General features: G+C 40.8%; 2 protein-coding genes across 2 annotated transcripts; both read right to left on the bottom strand.

Moving 5' to 3' along the window:
- Positions 1–4,569: 4,569 nt before the first annotated feature.
- Positions 4,570–5,490, bottom strand: LOC141102304 (olfactory receptor 5AR1-like). Its single transcript, XM_073591263.1, has one exon. The coding sequence runs from the start codon at positions 5,434–5,436 to the stop codon at positions 4,570–4,572; it is 867 nt and encodes a 288-aa protein (XP_073447364.1). The 5' UTR covers positions 5,437–5,490.
- A 7,644-nt stretch (positions 5,491–13,134) lies between these two features.
- On the bottom strand, positions 13,135–14,064 carry LOC141102447 (olfactory receptor 5H18-like). The gene has a single exon (XM_073591396.1). It carries the CDS (start codon positions 14,062–14,064, stop codon positions 13,135–13,137), a length of 930 nt encoding a protein of 309 aa, XP_073447497.1.
- Between the last annotated feature and the right edge of the window lie 3,241 nt (positions 14,065–17,305).

The following is a 17,305-nucleotide window of genomic DNA, read 5'->3' as shown; positions in this document are numbered from 1 at the left end:
GTCTTCAGCTCAAAATCTGCTCAATTGCCACTTCGGTGCCCCATCTCATGGTCAAGGTCACGACTGATGCCAGCGGTTCCGGTTGGGGAGCCCTCTGCAGTTAGGATCTGGCTTAAGGCAAGTTGGGTACGCGTCTTCTCAACCCGGGCTAGAATGTCCCGGATCTTCGGACAGCCTAGTGTGCCCTTCAGTTCTTCTCCCATCTCCGGAAGGGAGAGTCGGTATTATAAAGAATGAATGACACAATGGCGATCTTCTATGTGAAGAGTCATAGGGGCACTCGAAGCTCCACACTATGCCGGAAGATCGAGCCCATCATATCTTGGGCCCAGTAGAGCCTGACCGGCATTTCAATGGCCTATATTCCTCGAATCTAGATCGTCTGATTGTATTTCTATGCGCAGACACTAAAGAATGGTCTTCTCGTGTGCAGACATTCAAGTGGATTCTGTTCCTAGGAGTCAATCTCGAAGTGGATCTTTTTCTTTTTCTTCACAGGCAACCTCAAGCTGGTGAGGTGTTACAACCCGGGGTCATTACAGCTAGGCCTCTGGAGTGGATGCCCTGACAGATCGTTTTTAGCTTCAAGAGGGCATACGCCTTTCCTATCAATCCCAATAATTCTCAGGTTCTTACGAGAAGCAGTCAAAGTGGTGGCAGTAGCCCCTTACTGGCCAATCGCCCTTGACTCCCCCTCCTGAGCCAGCTCAGCTTCCGGGATCCGGTGTCTCTCCCTCTCAGGCTGGTCCTTCTTTCTCAAGGGACAGTTCTGCACCCTTGTCCGGCTCGGATGCGCTTCAAGGGTGATTGCCACTCTCATGAACTCTACTGGGACGAGCATGAATTAGGTCGACAGGAGAATTCAGGACAAGTCGGTTGAGTTCTCATTCTCTGAGCAGGTCATGTAGAAATCCAAAAGCTCAGGATATCTTCAGCTTTTTTGGCATAGATTTATCTCTATCCATCAGCTCTCTTAGGGTCCAAGTCTCAGCCTTGTTGGCCTTCTCCAGAACTTCGTGGACTGTTTACCCTTTAGTCCACCAGTCATTACATGGGCAGCTAAAGCTTAGCCCTCAAAAAGGAGACCAAGATTTCCCAATTGAGACCTTCCCCTTGTCATTGGCTCACTGTCTGAACTCAGTAATACGGGGTCCTCCCTGCTTTCTATTGGAGGCCTTTTTAACTAAAATCAATGTCATAGTAGCCATTACCTTGGCTAGAGGGTCTCGGAGGTCACGTCCCTAGGTTACAAAGAACCTTTTTTCTGTCCTTCTTCCCGGACCAGATGGTCCTTTTTCCCATGCTCAGCTCAAATCCAAGAATTACCTCAAGGTTCCATAGGATCCAGGAAATCGTCCTATCCTCTGGTCATAGACGAAATTCTGAAGGTATACCTGCAAGCTACTTCCTTCCTTTTGGACATTCTGTCTACCTGTCCTGCATTTCGGCAGTAACAAACTGAATCAAGCCTCGTCCAGAACTGTACAGTTTGTTCATCAGCCTTATAGAGATAGGATCCTGACTCCTCCGGAGGCGGGGACGGCACATTCCACCAAGGGTATAGCGGCTTCATGGGCAGCAGCCCGGTACGTGTGTTCAGGCATTATCTGCAAGCGGCCTCAAGGGCCCCTATTAAAACCTTAATGTCAGATTACTTTACTGAGCCTGCTTCGCTTTCTTCTGTGAGCTTTGGTTTATAAATCCTGTCGGTTGACGGGTCAAATTATATTTATTGCTGTTCAGCATACCCACCCGTGTGGAATAGCTAGTTATTTCCCACACGTAGGCTGCCATGGAGTCTGTCAGGAAAAAGGAAAATTTATTATCAAATACTTACCATAATTTTCCTTTCCTGATGGACTCCATGGCAGACGGAGTTCCCACCCATCGGTCAAAGAGTAGGCTAGTTACGGAACATAGTCTGTACAGGTGAGCTCATTCTTATAGGGTAGGGGGTCCTATAGCATTGGAGAGGAGGCGGGGTTAACCCACACGTAGGCTGCCATGGAGTCCATCAGGAAAGGAAAATTACGGTAAGTATTTGATAATAAATTTTCCTTTTTTTTTAATAAAGGCCGGGATCTGGGGATCCACTTGTTAAGACCTGGAGGGCCTGGTATGGATTTTGGGAGGACTACCATGCATTTTTTTTTTAATTTTGGTGCGGGGATCCCCTTAATATTCATACCAGACCCAAAGGGCCTGGTAATGGGCTGGGGGGGACCCATGCCATTTTTTTAATGATTTTTATGTATATTGCCGGGATCTGACAATTCATTACAGCCATAAGCAGTTTTAAATGACATTTTTTCCTTTAGAAATGTCATTTTGCTCTCGGACTGTTCTAAACACGGGAAACATGCGCCCCTTTACAGGCATACTATAGACATCCCCCAGGTACGAAATTTAAAGGGATATTACACTTTTATTGTTTCACTTTAAGCATTAATAAAATCACTGCTCCCGAAAAAACTTCAGTTTTAAAACTTTTTTTTGCATTGATCCATGTCCCCTGGGGCAGGACCCGGGTCCCCAAACACTTTTTATGACAATAACAACTTGCATATAAGCCTTTAAAATGAGTACTTTTGATTTTTCATGTTCGTCCAAATTTTTTGCCTGTTCGCAAGTTCTGGTGCAAACCGAACCGGAGGGGGGGGGGGTTGGCTCATCCCTACTTACAATAAATAGTCTGAATGCTGAACAAAATTTAAAAAGAAATAATTCAATTTCAACTCCCGAAAAAAAAAAGTTTTTAGTTCTGGTGGAAGGGGACAAGTAGGGGGCCTCTGCAACAAGACAGGAAACATCTTCCCAACTGAGATACAAACAACATTTTAAAAGAAAAGTTATTTTAAGAGATTGCTGAAGAAGAACAATTTTCACTTAGCTCTGTCAAGCCGTATTTATTTCACCCATCCAAAAATTCATCTGCAAGTGTTCCAAGTAAACATAAAATCCTCTGGATAAAAAAAAGGCATCCTTTAGTAAATAATCTTCTTTGTTTCAGGGTGAAGGGAAATCACCCCAAAGGAGTTCCGAAGTGTAATACAAATCTGTTATAAATCCCTCAATCCATTAAAAATAAAAACTAATTTTGTCTCTCAATTTACACAGCACCGCGTTGTGCATTTTAAAATATTAAATTCCATTCTATTTCTTTTTTATAAATCTGTATATTTATTTATACTCTTGTGTGAAATATTTATTTTACACATAAAAAAATGTTTATTTACATTAATTGATAATTTAATAAAATTGAGATTTTACTATTTACATTGAAAATAGCACCATAATTGGGATGCAATCAAATTATGCTTGTGGTGGTGGTGGGGGGAAATTTTTCTAGAGTCTGGCCAAAGATACTTTTTTTTTTATTTAAAATGAACCCCCTGACAAAGAGGAACAGGAAGGAGGAAAGGTGGGACTTTATAATACGGACATCAATGGCATAAACATACAAAATTAATCTAAAAATATGACATTTTATTGGAACATTGTATGGGGGACAATGTAATACATGTGAAATTGAAAAAAGTTTAAAAAAAGTGCAATCCATGTATCCTCAGATGCACAGGGAAACAGAGCACCAACACGTTTCGACTACTTTAGTCTTCCTCAGGGGATCGCATCCCTTGTCAATTTCAAAGGATCTATTCAGAATACATAACACAGAGCTACATATATGTTGGAACTCTCCAGGAGGGGGTGGCAGTGTCTTCATTAGTCCATACACAGCACAAGGGATACCACTTGAGTTCCCAGGAGCCTACTTGGTAGATATCTTAAACATAAAGTTGAACGGGGGCCCCACTGTGTCTAAATCTTTTCTCCATGCAAAATATACAGATCATATAGCCCATTATATCCAAGCCCATGTATGTTTTGGTATAGATAGGAGAGAGCAGCAGCTGCTAGCAACCATTCTGGAGTCACCCAGCTGTCACCTTTATACCTGTTTTTTTTTTTGGACCATAAAAAGTAACATGCAGCTACAGATTTCACTTGGTTTATTTATATATTTTTTTGTTATGCTTACAATTTTTTTATACATTTTTTATAAAAATAGTTTATAAATGGTAAATACCTGTTTTGGAAGAGGAAAAATGTAATTAAAATAGAGAAAATGCCCTTCGGGTCTGGGATTAATTTTAGGGAGAGCACCACACCAAAACTAAAACAAACAAAAAAACGCGTGGACCCCTCCAAAATCCATACCAGACTCTTATCCGAGCATGAAGTCTGGCAGGCCAGAAAAGGGGGGATAGGAACGAGTGGTGGTATCTAATAATTTGTCTCATGTCCAAGTAGTTGACTAATTAAGAACAATACATTTATAAATATTGGTGATTTTAAAGGTTAGAATTTAGTTTCTTTACAAAAACAAAATAATCTTGTTTTTTTTTTTAGAAACTTCAAATTTCCTTGATCCCATCAGACAGGAGAAGTGAAATTTGTTAATTCCAACATCTGGGGTCTGCAGCTGCTATTAAAAAAAAAAGGGGGGGTATAAAAAGATTTTTTTTTTTAAAGTTAAGGTTAAGGTGTTTCCAAATATAGTTTCAGGGTTTATTTACTTTTTTGGTGACTGAAAGTCCTCCTGAATGCTGCCTTAAGGTCGGTATTCCTCAGGCTGTAGATCAGCGGATTAAGCAAAGGGTTAATGAGGGCATACATGACCGAAAGCAGTTTGTTCACACTAAACATATTGCTGGAGGTGGGAACCAAGTAAATAAAAATTATGGAGCTATAGAAGATGAAGACCACCAAGAGGTGTGATAAGCAGGTGGAGAAAGCTTTTATCTTTCCAGTTTTGCCACGAATTTGGAGAATTGTCCTGAAAATATGGACATATGGAAGGAATGTGAAAAGAAGGGCTGATAATGAGAGGCTGCCACCCAGTGTGAAAATTAGCACTATGTTTATTGTTGGGTCTGTACATGTAATCTGGAACAAGTGTGGAAGGTCACAGAAGAAGTTGTGGATGGAATTTGGGCCGCAGTAGGACAACCTGAGCAAACAAAGAGTATGAACCAAGGAATAAATAATCCCAAAGACCCAAATTATAACAGATAAATGAGTGCACAACTTCCAGGACATAATTTGTGTGTAATGTAGAGGTTTGCAGATGGCGATATACCGGTCATAGGACATAGCCGACAGCAAGAGGAGCTCAGAGCAAGCAAAATACACAAAGAAAAAGACTTGGGCTGTACAGGCAGGGAGGGTTATAGATTGGTTTTTGGTGACCAAATTGAAGAGCATCTTTGGTCCACTAACTGATGAATAAGACATGTCCAGAAAAGCCAAATTGCTGAGAAAAAAAAACATTGGGTTGTGTAGATGATAGTCAGTGATGACTAAGAAAAATATAATGAGGTTTATGATAAGAGTCATCAGATAGATCAGAAGGAAGAGCACAAAAAGTCCATTCATGGTTGGTGGATGGTCTGAGAGACCCACAAGAATAAGAGTGATAATCTTTGTGAGATTTGTCCTATTATTCATTCTTTTTCTGTGTAAATGTATCACCAATAAACAGTAGGAAAAATATCAATCTTAGAAATTATTAATAAGAAAACATATAAGGTGTGCCCACACAATATACTCGGGGTTCTATGGCGACATTTGATTCAATGAATATCTTATATAGATATAAAATGTTGGCATTCCCGCAGGACAGTCTGCTGTGTTGTAAGAATACAAAGCTTTAAGTCTTGTTAAATGTCTCTAAAGATCTCATTTAAAACACCTTTGTCACTTGAGAGTCCATTTTTTTAATAAAAATACATTTACAGTTTATAAAATAATTTCTGAATAAAACTCAACTGAAGTTCTATTTTTTTTTAGCTCTCTTTATTTATTGGTTATAGGACAAAGTAATGAGGACAAAATTAAAAAAAAGAAAACAATACCTGCTTCTGTTTTTGCTCTTATAACTTTGTCATAATAATAAAATAATAATGTTAAATAATAATAATAATAACGATAATATCAGAGGTCAACTTGTTATAATAATAAAATATGTTGTAATAACAATTCTTTACATTCATCTGTCAGTGGGGAAGTTATTGCCATAAAAGGTGTATGGGGACCCGGGTACTGTCTTAGGGGATATGTATCAATGCAAAAAAAATTTTTAAAATGATTGTTTTTTCAGGAGCAGAAATTTAAATAATGCTTGAAGTGAAACAATAAAAATGAAATATTCCTTTAAATATCGTGCCTGGGGGGGCCCCTTAGTCTGCCTGTAAAGTGGCGAATCTGTGTGATATGTAAAACAGTACCGCAGCAAAATTACATTTCTAAAGGAAACAATACCATTTAAACTTGCTTACGGCTGTAATGTATTGCCGGCTCTCGGCAATATAGATGAAAAATCAAGCAAAAAAAAAAGGGCGTAGGGTCCCCGCCCCAGTCTATACCAGGCCCTTCTTAAAAAATAAAAAAAATTAAAAAGAGTGTCCCGCGATGTCCATCAATCTTCAATCACGCCGCCCGATGGACCCAAAACATAGAAAAAAAAGAAAATACTCCACCTCCCTGGGAAGCCTCCCAGCGACTGCTGTCTTTTCACTTTGACAGCTCTTATATAGGCAAGGGCGGGGCCACCCGCTGATGTAGCCGGATGACCCCAAACCCTCTGACGTCACATGACGTCAGAAGGTGGCGGGATCACTCGGTTACATCACCACGTGGTCCCGCCCTTGCCTATATAACAGCTGTCAAAGCCAAGAGACAGCAGTCACCGAAAGGCCTCCCAATCGAGGCAGAGCTTTTTAAATTTTTTCTATTTTTCAGGTCCATCGGGTGGCGTGATTGAAGATCGATGGACAACGCGGGACACTTTTTTTTTCTCTTTTAATAAAGCAATTGTCAAAAACTGTCTGTTGTGGTTTTTTTTTTTTTTACTACAATGTACCCACTACCTATTCACATAGGGGGGTCAAGATCTGGGGGCCCCCTTATTAAAGGGGGCTTCCAGATTCCGATAAGCCCCCCACTGGCAGACCCCCACAACCACTGGCCAAGGTTGTCGGGAAGAGTCTCTTGTCCCCATCAGAATGAGGGCAAGGTTCTTTGGGGCAGGGAGGCAGAGCCCCCCTGCCCCAAAGCACCGACCCCTCAAGGTGAGAGTATGTGGCCTGATATGAATGAATGCATGACTTGTATAGCGCTATAAATGCGAACTGAATCGCCTCAAGGCGCTAGATCCGTCCTGTGTTGTCCTGCTTCTTAGAAGAGGTGGGTCTTGATTTTTTTTTCTGAAGGCCCGATGGTTTTCTTCCATGCGGATGTTAGTGAGTAGAGCATTCCATAGCCGTGGTCCTTGGACTGCGAATCTTCATTCTCCCTTTGATTTGTAGCGGGACTTGGGAATGAGGAGGAGGTTTTGGTTGATTGATCAGAGACTTCAATTGGTTGTGTAGTGTTTTATTTTCTCGTATAGGTATTGAGGAGCGTTTCCTTGTGTGCATTTGTGGGTGAGGCAGGGGGTCTTGAATGTGATCCGATCCTTTACGGTTAGCCAATGTAGGGTCCTCAGGGATGGGGAGATGGATTCCAAGGGTTTTTTCCCGTTACCAGTCTTGCTGCCGTGTTTTGGATGACTTGTAGGCATGCAATCTGGTATTTAGGTAGTCCTATGTCGAGGGAGTTTGCGTAGTTGAGTCGGGAATTGATGATTGTTCCAACTACTGCCATCTACCAGTCATCTATCAATTTGAGGCATTTTTCTAGTCTCTGATATTGGTCTTTTTGTCCGGTGATGCGAAAGTAGAGTTGAGTGTCATCAGCGTATGAGTGGAAGCATAGGTCCGATTTTCTGATGATATTGAGGAGTGGACGGATGTAGATGTTGAAGAGCATGGGTGACAAGGGTGTTCCCTGAGGGATTCCACAAGAAACTGTGCGAGTTTCAGAGGTGAAGGCTCCTAGTTTCACTGTCTGTGAACAATTTTGGTTAAGGATATGGTTAAGGAGTGGGGGCACTCACTTGTTCCCTCCTATCCCAACCTCCAGGCTGCATGCTCAGATAAGGGTCTGGATTTTGAGGGGGACCCCACGCCAATTTTTTTTTTTTTTTTGGCGTGGAGTTCCTCTTAAAATCTATGCCAGACCCAAAGGGCCTGTTATGGATTTTGGGGGGGGCCCCACGCTGTTTTTTTTTACATTTTGGCATTGAGTTCCACTTAAAATCTGTACCATACTCAAAGGGTCTGCAATGTATTATATATACACTACACTGACTGCACTATATACTCTGAACTGCATTATATTTACTATACGAACTACACTATATACTCTGAACTATATTATATATACTACACTATATATTCTCCACTGTATTATGTATACTACACAGACTGCACTATATACTCTGAACTGTATTATATATGTAGTGGTACCCCCGTAGGGGCTGCTAAGTGTTGTGGCCCACCTGTCACCCTGCCCAGCATTCAAGTCCTCCAAGGCAATGAACAGTCCATTAGCTTTGTTTTTTTGTTTTATTGAGGGAATTGAACTTGGATGGGGTATTAGGAAGTATGGGATGCCCAGTGAATTTTAGAACACTCAATTGGGACGGCTTTTAGAACATAGAATTGGAACAACTTATATACACTCCGGTATATACAGATCTCTCTTCCTCCAGCACAACTCTTACTGCAGACCATTACTCCTCAGCTCCTCCAGCACTCTACTTGCTTGAGCTCCCAGGCACAGTTAGCACCGTATGGTTAGGTCTGACACTGGCTCAGCCAGGCCTTAGCAACTGCCTTTTGCAGGCAGGGTCCGCGGGCCCCTTTTTAGTTTAGTAATGAACTGTATTATATACACTATATGGTCTGCATTATATACTCTAAACTGTATTATACATACTACATGGACTGCGCTATATACTCTGAACTGTATTATATACACTACATGGACTTCACTATATACTCTGAACTGTATTATATATATTACATGCACTGCGCTATAAACTCTGAACTGTATTATATACACTACACCAACTGCACTATATACCCTGAACTGTTATATACAGTGGAACCTCGGTTGAAGAGTAACTTGGTTTGAGAACATTTTGATTTGCGAGCAACTTTTTAAAAAAAATTCTGTCTCGGTTTGCGAGTGTTGTCTCGCAAGACGAGCAGAATTCAACCTAATAGGGCCTGCAGTACCGCATTTGACATGTGGGGGCGCTGGAGGCGAGCAGAGCCGAACAGCGACGATTGCAGCCGATTGCCGCCGTTCGGCAATGCTCAGAAAGACACGGAAATACTCAGTTTCTGAGCCTTTACGATGTTTGCTGAGGTCAGCCGATGTTTCCTTGGGCCTTTCCGGCCATTTCCGAGGCTCTCCGGTGCCCCCCCATCTCTGGGCGCATGCGGTATTGCATCCCATTGAAGTCAATGTGGAACAAATTATTTTCGTTTCCATTGACTTCAATGGGAAAATTTGCATTGATATGTGAGTACTTTGGATTAAGAGCATACTCCTGAAACGGATTATGCTCGTAATCTGAGGTTCAACTGTATATATATATATATATATATATATATATATATATATATATATATATATATACACACACACACATACACACACACTACACTACTTGCCTAATCTCCGTTAATTCACTATATACGGCCGCTGTGTAAGCAGCAGCGTTATATAGTGCAGGGTGTGGACTTAGCATCTGAGCCATAATTGGCTAAAGGCACCCTGTCTTTAGCCAATCATGGCTCTCACAGCACATTGCTCTGTGATTGGCCAAAGCATGCCGGTCAGCCGTCAATGCACTGCAATCTCACAGTGCATTATGGGGCGCTCCGTGATGGGCAAACTTACCATGAGTGTCCAATATGTTTGTTCAACGAACGAACAAACACCCGATGTTCGAGTCAAACGTAAGTTTGTCTCGAACATCGGGACCATTCTACTGAAGAAGAACAATTTTCACTTAGCTCAGTCAAGATTTATTTATTTCACCCATCCAATTTTGTGAAATTTTAAAATGTATCTGCAAGTGTTTCAAGTAAACAAATTCTTCTAGAGTCTGGTCAAAGATACTTTTTTTTAAATTTAACATGAACCCCCCCCCGACAAAGGGGAACAGGAAGAAGGAAAGGTGGGATTTTATGATACGGACATCAATGGTATTAACATACAAAATACATCTAAAAATATGACATTTTATTGGAACAACATTAAAAAAAAACCTGAAATGTGTGGGGACAATGTAATACATGTGAAATTGAAAAAAAGGTTAAAAAATGGTAAGCCATGTATAGTGAGAGTATCTTGAAACAACGTAGATGGTATTCTCAGCTGCACTAGGAAACAGAGCGCCAAAGCGTTTCAACTACTTTAGCCTTCAGTCTTCCTCAGGGGGATGGCATCTCTTGTTAATTTCAAAGGATCAATTCAGAATACATAACACAGAGTTACATATATGTTGGATGTCTCCAACAGTGGGGGGTGGCAGTGTCACATGTGTCTCCATTAGTCCATACACAGCACAAGGGATAACATTTGAGTTCCCTGGAGCCTACTTGGTAGATATCTTATCTCCCAAACCATAAAGTTGAACAGGGACCCCAAGGTGTCTAATTATTTTCTCTGTGAAAAAAATCCAGATCATATGGCCCAAGAGATCCAAGCCAATTTATGTTTTGGTGGAGATAGGAGAGAGCAGCAGCAGCTAGCAACCATTCTGGAGTCACCCAGCTTTTTTTTTTTTGGCCAAAGTAACATGGGCTGCCCTGCTTAGTTTGTGTAATTATTTTTTGTTATTCTTACTAATTTTTGAATATGTTTTGTATATAAATAGTTTATAAATGGTAAATACCTGGTTTGGAATAGGAAAAATGTAATTAAAATAGCGAAAATGCCCTTTGGGTCTGGGATGGATTTTAAGGGGAGCACCACACCAAAATTAAAAAAAAAAAAAAAGAAAGAAAAACCCGTTAAATTTATTACCCAATGGGATGCATTAGCTAATGCCCTTATTTAATATGCTCTTAAAGCAAATCCATCTCTCCTCTGTGTTCTTTGTTCCTTAGATTTTATCCCAATTTATGCCTTCTAGCAAGACTGGGACAAGGGAAGTTGGCTCTTTTGAAATTCAGTGTCATAAACCAGATGTGACCAGAACTGTGTGACTGCGACAGAGTGAACCAGACATAAATAGGTGAAAGTAAGTTTATTTAAGGAAAATGCATATGTAAACACACCAAATACAAGTGAACAACCAAACAATCAGTGATATAAAACCAACCAGCATATGTAGCAAGATGGAGTACCAGAATCGTAGTCAAGCCAGGCCGGGGTCATAAACACGGAATCAGTAGCTGGGAAGGGAGATAAACAGGACAAGAGAGGATGGATGGATGACAGGAGGGATGGGTCAGGTGCAAGGCTCAGAGTCTAGAGTTCAGGGTTCAGCTAATGGACAGGAAACAGGATCAATAGGTTCCAGGTTCCAGGAATCAGGCTTCAGGTACAGGTTCGGACTACAGGATCAGGGTAACAGGATGCAGATAAGGGCTCAAGGACAATACCAGGGCAACATAAGTGTGCAATTGCCGGGTATTTATACTGCAGCTCTGCTAATTAACGTCAGGTGACACCTGTCTGCAGAGGGGAATACCTGCTCCATACTGCCAGTATCTATCCGCTGGTGGACGCCAGTACTGAGGCCCAAAGATGACATAACATTAACAGGGAAAAGCTCTCCTGACAGTTCCAAACTGCCAGGAGACACCTGCTGGTGGACCTCAGTACTGCACACCAAATAACAGATATTATTAGCGGATGGAACATTTCCTGACATTCAGTGTCTTTGTATTCCCCTTATATTTCCTATTTGTGTGATTTATACTGAAGCCAATTGACCTGTGATCGCTGTTACCCAAATTGCCCATATTTCCACATCCGTGATGAGGTCTGTATTGTTGGTAATCAGTAGATCCAGTAATGTTTTATTTCTATTTGGTGCGTCTACCATCTGACCCATAAAATTGTCCTGCAAGACATTTAGGAACTGGCGAGCCTTAGATAAATACGTGGTTCCCTCCGCCCAGTCTATGTCTGGATAATTAAAATCCCCCATTATGATAACACTTCCTATCCTTGCTGCTAATCCAAATTGTGATAGGAGATCCGTCTTCACTTCCTCCCTCAGGTTAGCATACTCCCAGTATTATTTTCCCCTTAGCTTCATCCCTTTGGAGCTCTACCCATAAGGATTCCACCTCCTCCCTAGCTCCCTCAGTGATATCATCTCTCACATTCACTTGTACATTATTCTTGATATATAGGCATACCCCTCCCCCCTCTCTATCTTTGCGATAAAGGGTATACCCTTGAATGGTTGCCAGCCAATCATGAGAGCTGTTGAACCAGGTCTCTGAAATTCCCACAAAATCCAAATCCTCCTCGTACAACAGTGTCTCTAATTCACCCATCTTGTCCGCCAGGCTCCTGGCATTGGTGAACATGCCACATAGTTTAGACCGGTCGCATATTGTCCTCTTACTGGGTGTTTCGAGATTGCAACTAGGATTTGCTACTATACTTACCTTGTGTTTATGTGCTTTAGTCAACCTACCACTAATGCCCCCAATACTACCCTCTGGAATATGTTGCGTGCTGACTATCTCTACCTCTGGATACCCCCCCCCCCTGTGGCCTAGTTTAAAAACCTCTATACCATATAAAATCATTTATTTTGTACTATTTTGGATGAGGACAAATTTTATTAAAATAGGGTAAATGCAGCTACACATTTCACAGTTTAATGATAGTTATTATCTTTTAAATGTATAGTGGTGGTATCTAATAATTTGTCGTGTGTTCAAGTAGTTGACTAATTAAGAACAATACATTTATAAATATTGGTGCTTATAAAGATTAGCTATTCGTTTCCTTAAAAAAACAAAATAATATTGTTTTTTTCAGAAACTTCAAAATTGATATTTTCTTTTGTCCCATCAGACAGGAGAAGTGAAATTAGTTAATTCCAACACCTTGGGAGGGATCAATAAAAAAAAAGAAAAAAAGGGGGGGGGTATAAGAAAGTTGTTTTTTTTTAAAGTGAAGGTTAAAGTGTTTCCAGATATAGTTCTGGATTTATTTATTTTTTTGGTGACTGAAAGTCCTCCTGAATGATGCCTTAAGGTCGGTATTCCTCAGGCTGTAGATCAGAGGATTAAGCAAAGGGATAATTATGGCATACTGGACTGAAAACAGTTTGTTCACACTAAGCATATTGCTGGAGGTGGGAATCAAGTAAATAAAAATAATTGAGCTGTAGAAGATGAAGACCACCAAGAGGTGTGATATGCAGGTGGAGAAAGCTTTCACCTTCCCAGTTTTGCCAGGAATGTGGAGAATCGTGCTGAGAATACGGACATATGGAAGGAATGTGAAAAGAAAGGCTGATAATGACACACTGCCGCCCACTGCGAAAACGAGCACTAAGTTTATTGTTGGGTCTGTACATGTAATCTGAAACAAGTGTGGAAGGTCACAGAAGAAGTTGTGGATGGAATTTGGGCCGCAGTAGGACAACCTGAGCAAAAAAAGAGTATGGACCAAGGAATAAACAATCCCAAAGATCCAAATTACAACAGCTAATTGAGTGCAAAACTTCCAGGACATAATTTGTGTGTAAAGTAGAGGTTTGCATATGGCGACGTACCGGTCATAGGACATAGACGAGAGCAAGAGGAGCTCAGAGCAAGCAAAATAGAGAAAGAAAAAGACTTGGGCTGTACAGGCAGGGAGGGTTATAGATTGGTTTTTGGTGACCAAGTTGAAGAGCATCTTTGGTGCACTAGCCGAGGAATAAGACATGTCCAGAAACGCCAAATTGCTGAGAAAAGAATACATTGGGTTGTGCAGATGGTAGTCAATGAGGACCAAGAAAAATATAATGAGATTTGTGATAAGAGTCATCAGATAGATGAGAAGGAAGAGCACAAAAAGTCCATTCATGGTTGGTGGATGGTCTGATAGACCCACAAGAATAAGAGTGATAATCTTTGTGAGATTTGTCATATTATTTTTTCCTTCTCTGTGTAAATGTATCACCAATAAACAGTAAGAAAAATATCAATCTTAGAAATTATTAATAAGAAAACATGTAAGGTGTGCCCACATGTTATATTCGGGATTCTATGCAGACATTTGATTCAATGAATATCTTAAATAGATATAAAATGTTGTCATTCCCCCGGGACAGTCTGCTGTGTTGTAAGAATACAAAGATTTAAGTCTTGTTAAATCGTCTAAAGATCTCATTTAAAATACCGTTGTCACCAGAGTTCTTTTTTTTTCCTTTATAAAAATAAGTTTACAGTTCACAAAATAATTTCTGAATAAAACTCAACCGAAGTTCTATTATTTTTTAGCTCTGTTTGTATTTATTGGTTATAGGACAAAGTAATGAGTAAAAAAACACTTTAAAAAAAGAAAACGATACCTGCTTCTGTTTTTGCTCTTATAACTTTCTCATAATAATAAAATAATAATGTTAAATAATAATAATAATAATAAACAATAAAAATAACAGAGGACAACTTGTTATAATAATAAAATATGGTGTAATAACAATTCTACAATAATACCAAAATAATAATAAATTCAGAGGACAACTTGTTATAATAATACAATATGTTGTGATAACAATACTACAATCATCATCATCATCATCATCATCATCATCATCATCATCCAACTTGTTATAATAATAAAATATGTTGTAATAACAATTCTACAATAATATTAAAATAATAATAATAATAAAATAAAAAATTAGAGGACCACAAAAAGTTGATTGTTGGTCTGTGGGGGACGATAGGGTTCTGGAAGACCTCCACCAGGATAGGGAAACGCTAAAAGTAAACATTTTGATGGGATTTTTTAGAAAGTGAGCGTCTGCTATGAAGAATATGAAGCACCAATTTGTACCTTAAAGTAAAACTGAAGGCACAACTTTTTTTCACCATTTTGGATAGAGTAGGGGAGGGTTTTAAGCCTTGTCAGTTTTTTTTTCTCATGTGTGTCCTATTGGGGAGATTTTCCTTCACTTCCTGTCCCATAGTGACAAAAAGAAATGAGAGGAAATTCCTCAAAAGTGAGGGAAAAAACTGGTATTCACTCGAACAAGTGTCCGCCCTGGAAGATTTCCCCTCTATTTCTGTTCTGCGATTTTCTTTTGCATTCGCTTGGGATGATAATTTTCACCAGGAAAAAATAGAGGGTGAATCTCCCTAATGGGGGCACAGACAGCAATAAAAACCTGACAGGGGCTCTAATCGCACTTCAACTCACTTACTATTAGTGGCCTTCAATCCAGTAGGCCACCTTGACTTAGTAGTTTTATATATGATATGAATTAACCCACAAGTTTTAAAGGATAAATCTACACTACCCCTTCTCCTTACTTTACATGAGGCAGTGACCTTCTCCACTGGCAATGACCAACATTTAATTGGGCCGGCCCATTTTTTATCACTGAGCCAGTGTGCTTTGATGATTCTGTACATTGTACCAGCCTCCTACTGAAATGCCTCTGTACTAAAACACAACTGGTCAGATGCTCTAACCACACTACAACTGAATTAGAAACAATTGAAAGCCTCACAGAACTATTAGCGGAAATCGAACCCAAAGATCTTATAGATTCCCTCGACCTCGAGTCCATCTTAGAGGAGGTTCATGATATGATCTCTACATCCGCATCATCCACGCCCAATATGATTTCTCTGAAACATAGATCAAGCCTTTATCCTACACCCAGTACAAACCCAAATGCTGCTGCATTTTTGGTTTTGACCCCCCCACCCCAAAGCACCTTGTCCCCATGTTGATAAGGACAAGGGCCTCTTCCCGACAACCCTGGCCGTTGGTTGTCGAGTCCTGCGGGCGGGGGGCTTATCGGAATCCGGGAGCCCCCTTTAATAAGGGGGCCCCCAGATCCCGGCCCTCCACCCTATGTGAATGAGTATGGGGTACAGCATACCCCTACCCGTTCACCTAGGAAAAAAGTGTCAATTAAAAAAAAACACACTAGACTGGTTTTAAAATTAATTTATTAGGCAGCTCCGGGGTCTTCTTCCGTCTTCGTGGGTCTTCTTCCAACTTCGGGGGTCTCTCCGGCATCTTCTCCCTCTCTCTGGTGTCGTCTCCGCGCTCTCTGGTTCTTCTCCAGTGCCTTCTTCTTTCTGCCGGGCTCCTCTGCTATCTTCTGCTCTTTTGCCGCTCTTTTGCTAGAAGTGGAGCCTGGACATCTGGATCGTCTTCTTCCCTCTTCTCTTCCAGAGATGTTGACACAACGCTCTCTCCAGCTGTCTGTGCGCTCTGCTATGACTTATATAGGCGGTGACACCACAGTCCCGGGGCATGCTAGGACTGTGAGGTCATAAGGGGGCATGGTCATGTCATCCTATGACCACGCCCCCTTATGACCTCACAGTCCCAGCATGCCAGACCTCCCCCTTGGCAGACATTGTCACACTGTACATCCTGACCACACTCCCAAAGTTTGATTTCTCGCACTAGATCATATTCCAAACAATTTGAGAGGTGGTGACTCCAACAAGACACTCCTACAAAGTGAATTGAGGTGGATCTTCCACCTCAATGCCACTGCACTCCCAGGCCTCAACGAGGCATTTCATTTTAAACCTGGAGGGTTTTCATTCAGGGGTGTGTGAGTTTGACCTCTAGATGTGGTGGTGTATAGCCCTTACTGTGATTGAAAGGAAATAGTAGGTATTCTGGATGACCACTCGTCTATAGGTACACCAACAGGGCCCTCTTATATCTGGAGACACCAAATGAAAGGAGAGGCAGGTTGTGCATTCGTAAAATGTCTGCCTTTATTGTGTGTTACAGCTTATATATGGTTCAACATACCAATAGAAAGATGGGAGGGGGGAGTGGTTAGTAAATTATGTATTTGTATAGAAATATATAGTTATATGGTTATACAAGTCAGTGACCCTTTAAGATACAGTATCATGAGTTAACACGGGTCAACAGGCCATCTGGTTATGGAGTCATAAATCATACATCCTGTCCCATGGCCTACAGAACAGGGAACAGGAAAAGACAAACCAACCCACAATGATATTTATAGAGAAAAATGCTTGTGCAAGCATTTTTCTAGGCATTCTTATATAGTTGCAGATTTAAGCTACCTTGTATAATGAAATGGCAGAGCATATCAAACATATCAGTCACAATGGTTTGGGCATATTATTACAATCCTCTCTTTTGTCACGAACGTGACAAT

The sequence above is a fragment of the Aquarana catesbeiana genome, linkage group LG07, assembly GCF_042186555.1.
Source record: "Aquarana catesbeiana isolate 2022-GZ linkage group LG07, ASM4218655v1, whole genome shotgun sequence".
In the NCBI taxonomy this organism is placed as follows: domain Eukaryota; kingdom Metazoa; phylum Chordata; class Amphibia; order Anura; family Ranidae; genus Aquarana; species Aquarana catesbeiana.
This window is presented reverse-complemented; position numbering and strand designations above follow the sequence as displayed.

Coding starts and splice junctions, on each gene's coding strand:
- LOC141102304 (XM_073591263.1), bottom strand. CDS start 5,436: ATGAATGGACTTTTTGTGCTCTTCCTTCTGATCTATCTGATGACTCTT.
- LOC141102447 (XM_073591396.1), bottom strand. CDS start 14,064: ATGACAAATCTCACAAAGATTATCACTCTTATTCTTGTGGGTCTATCA.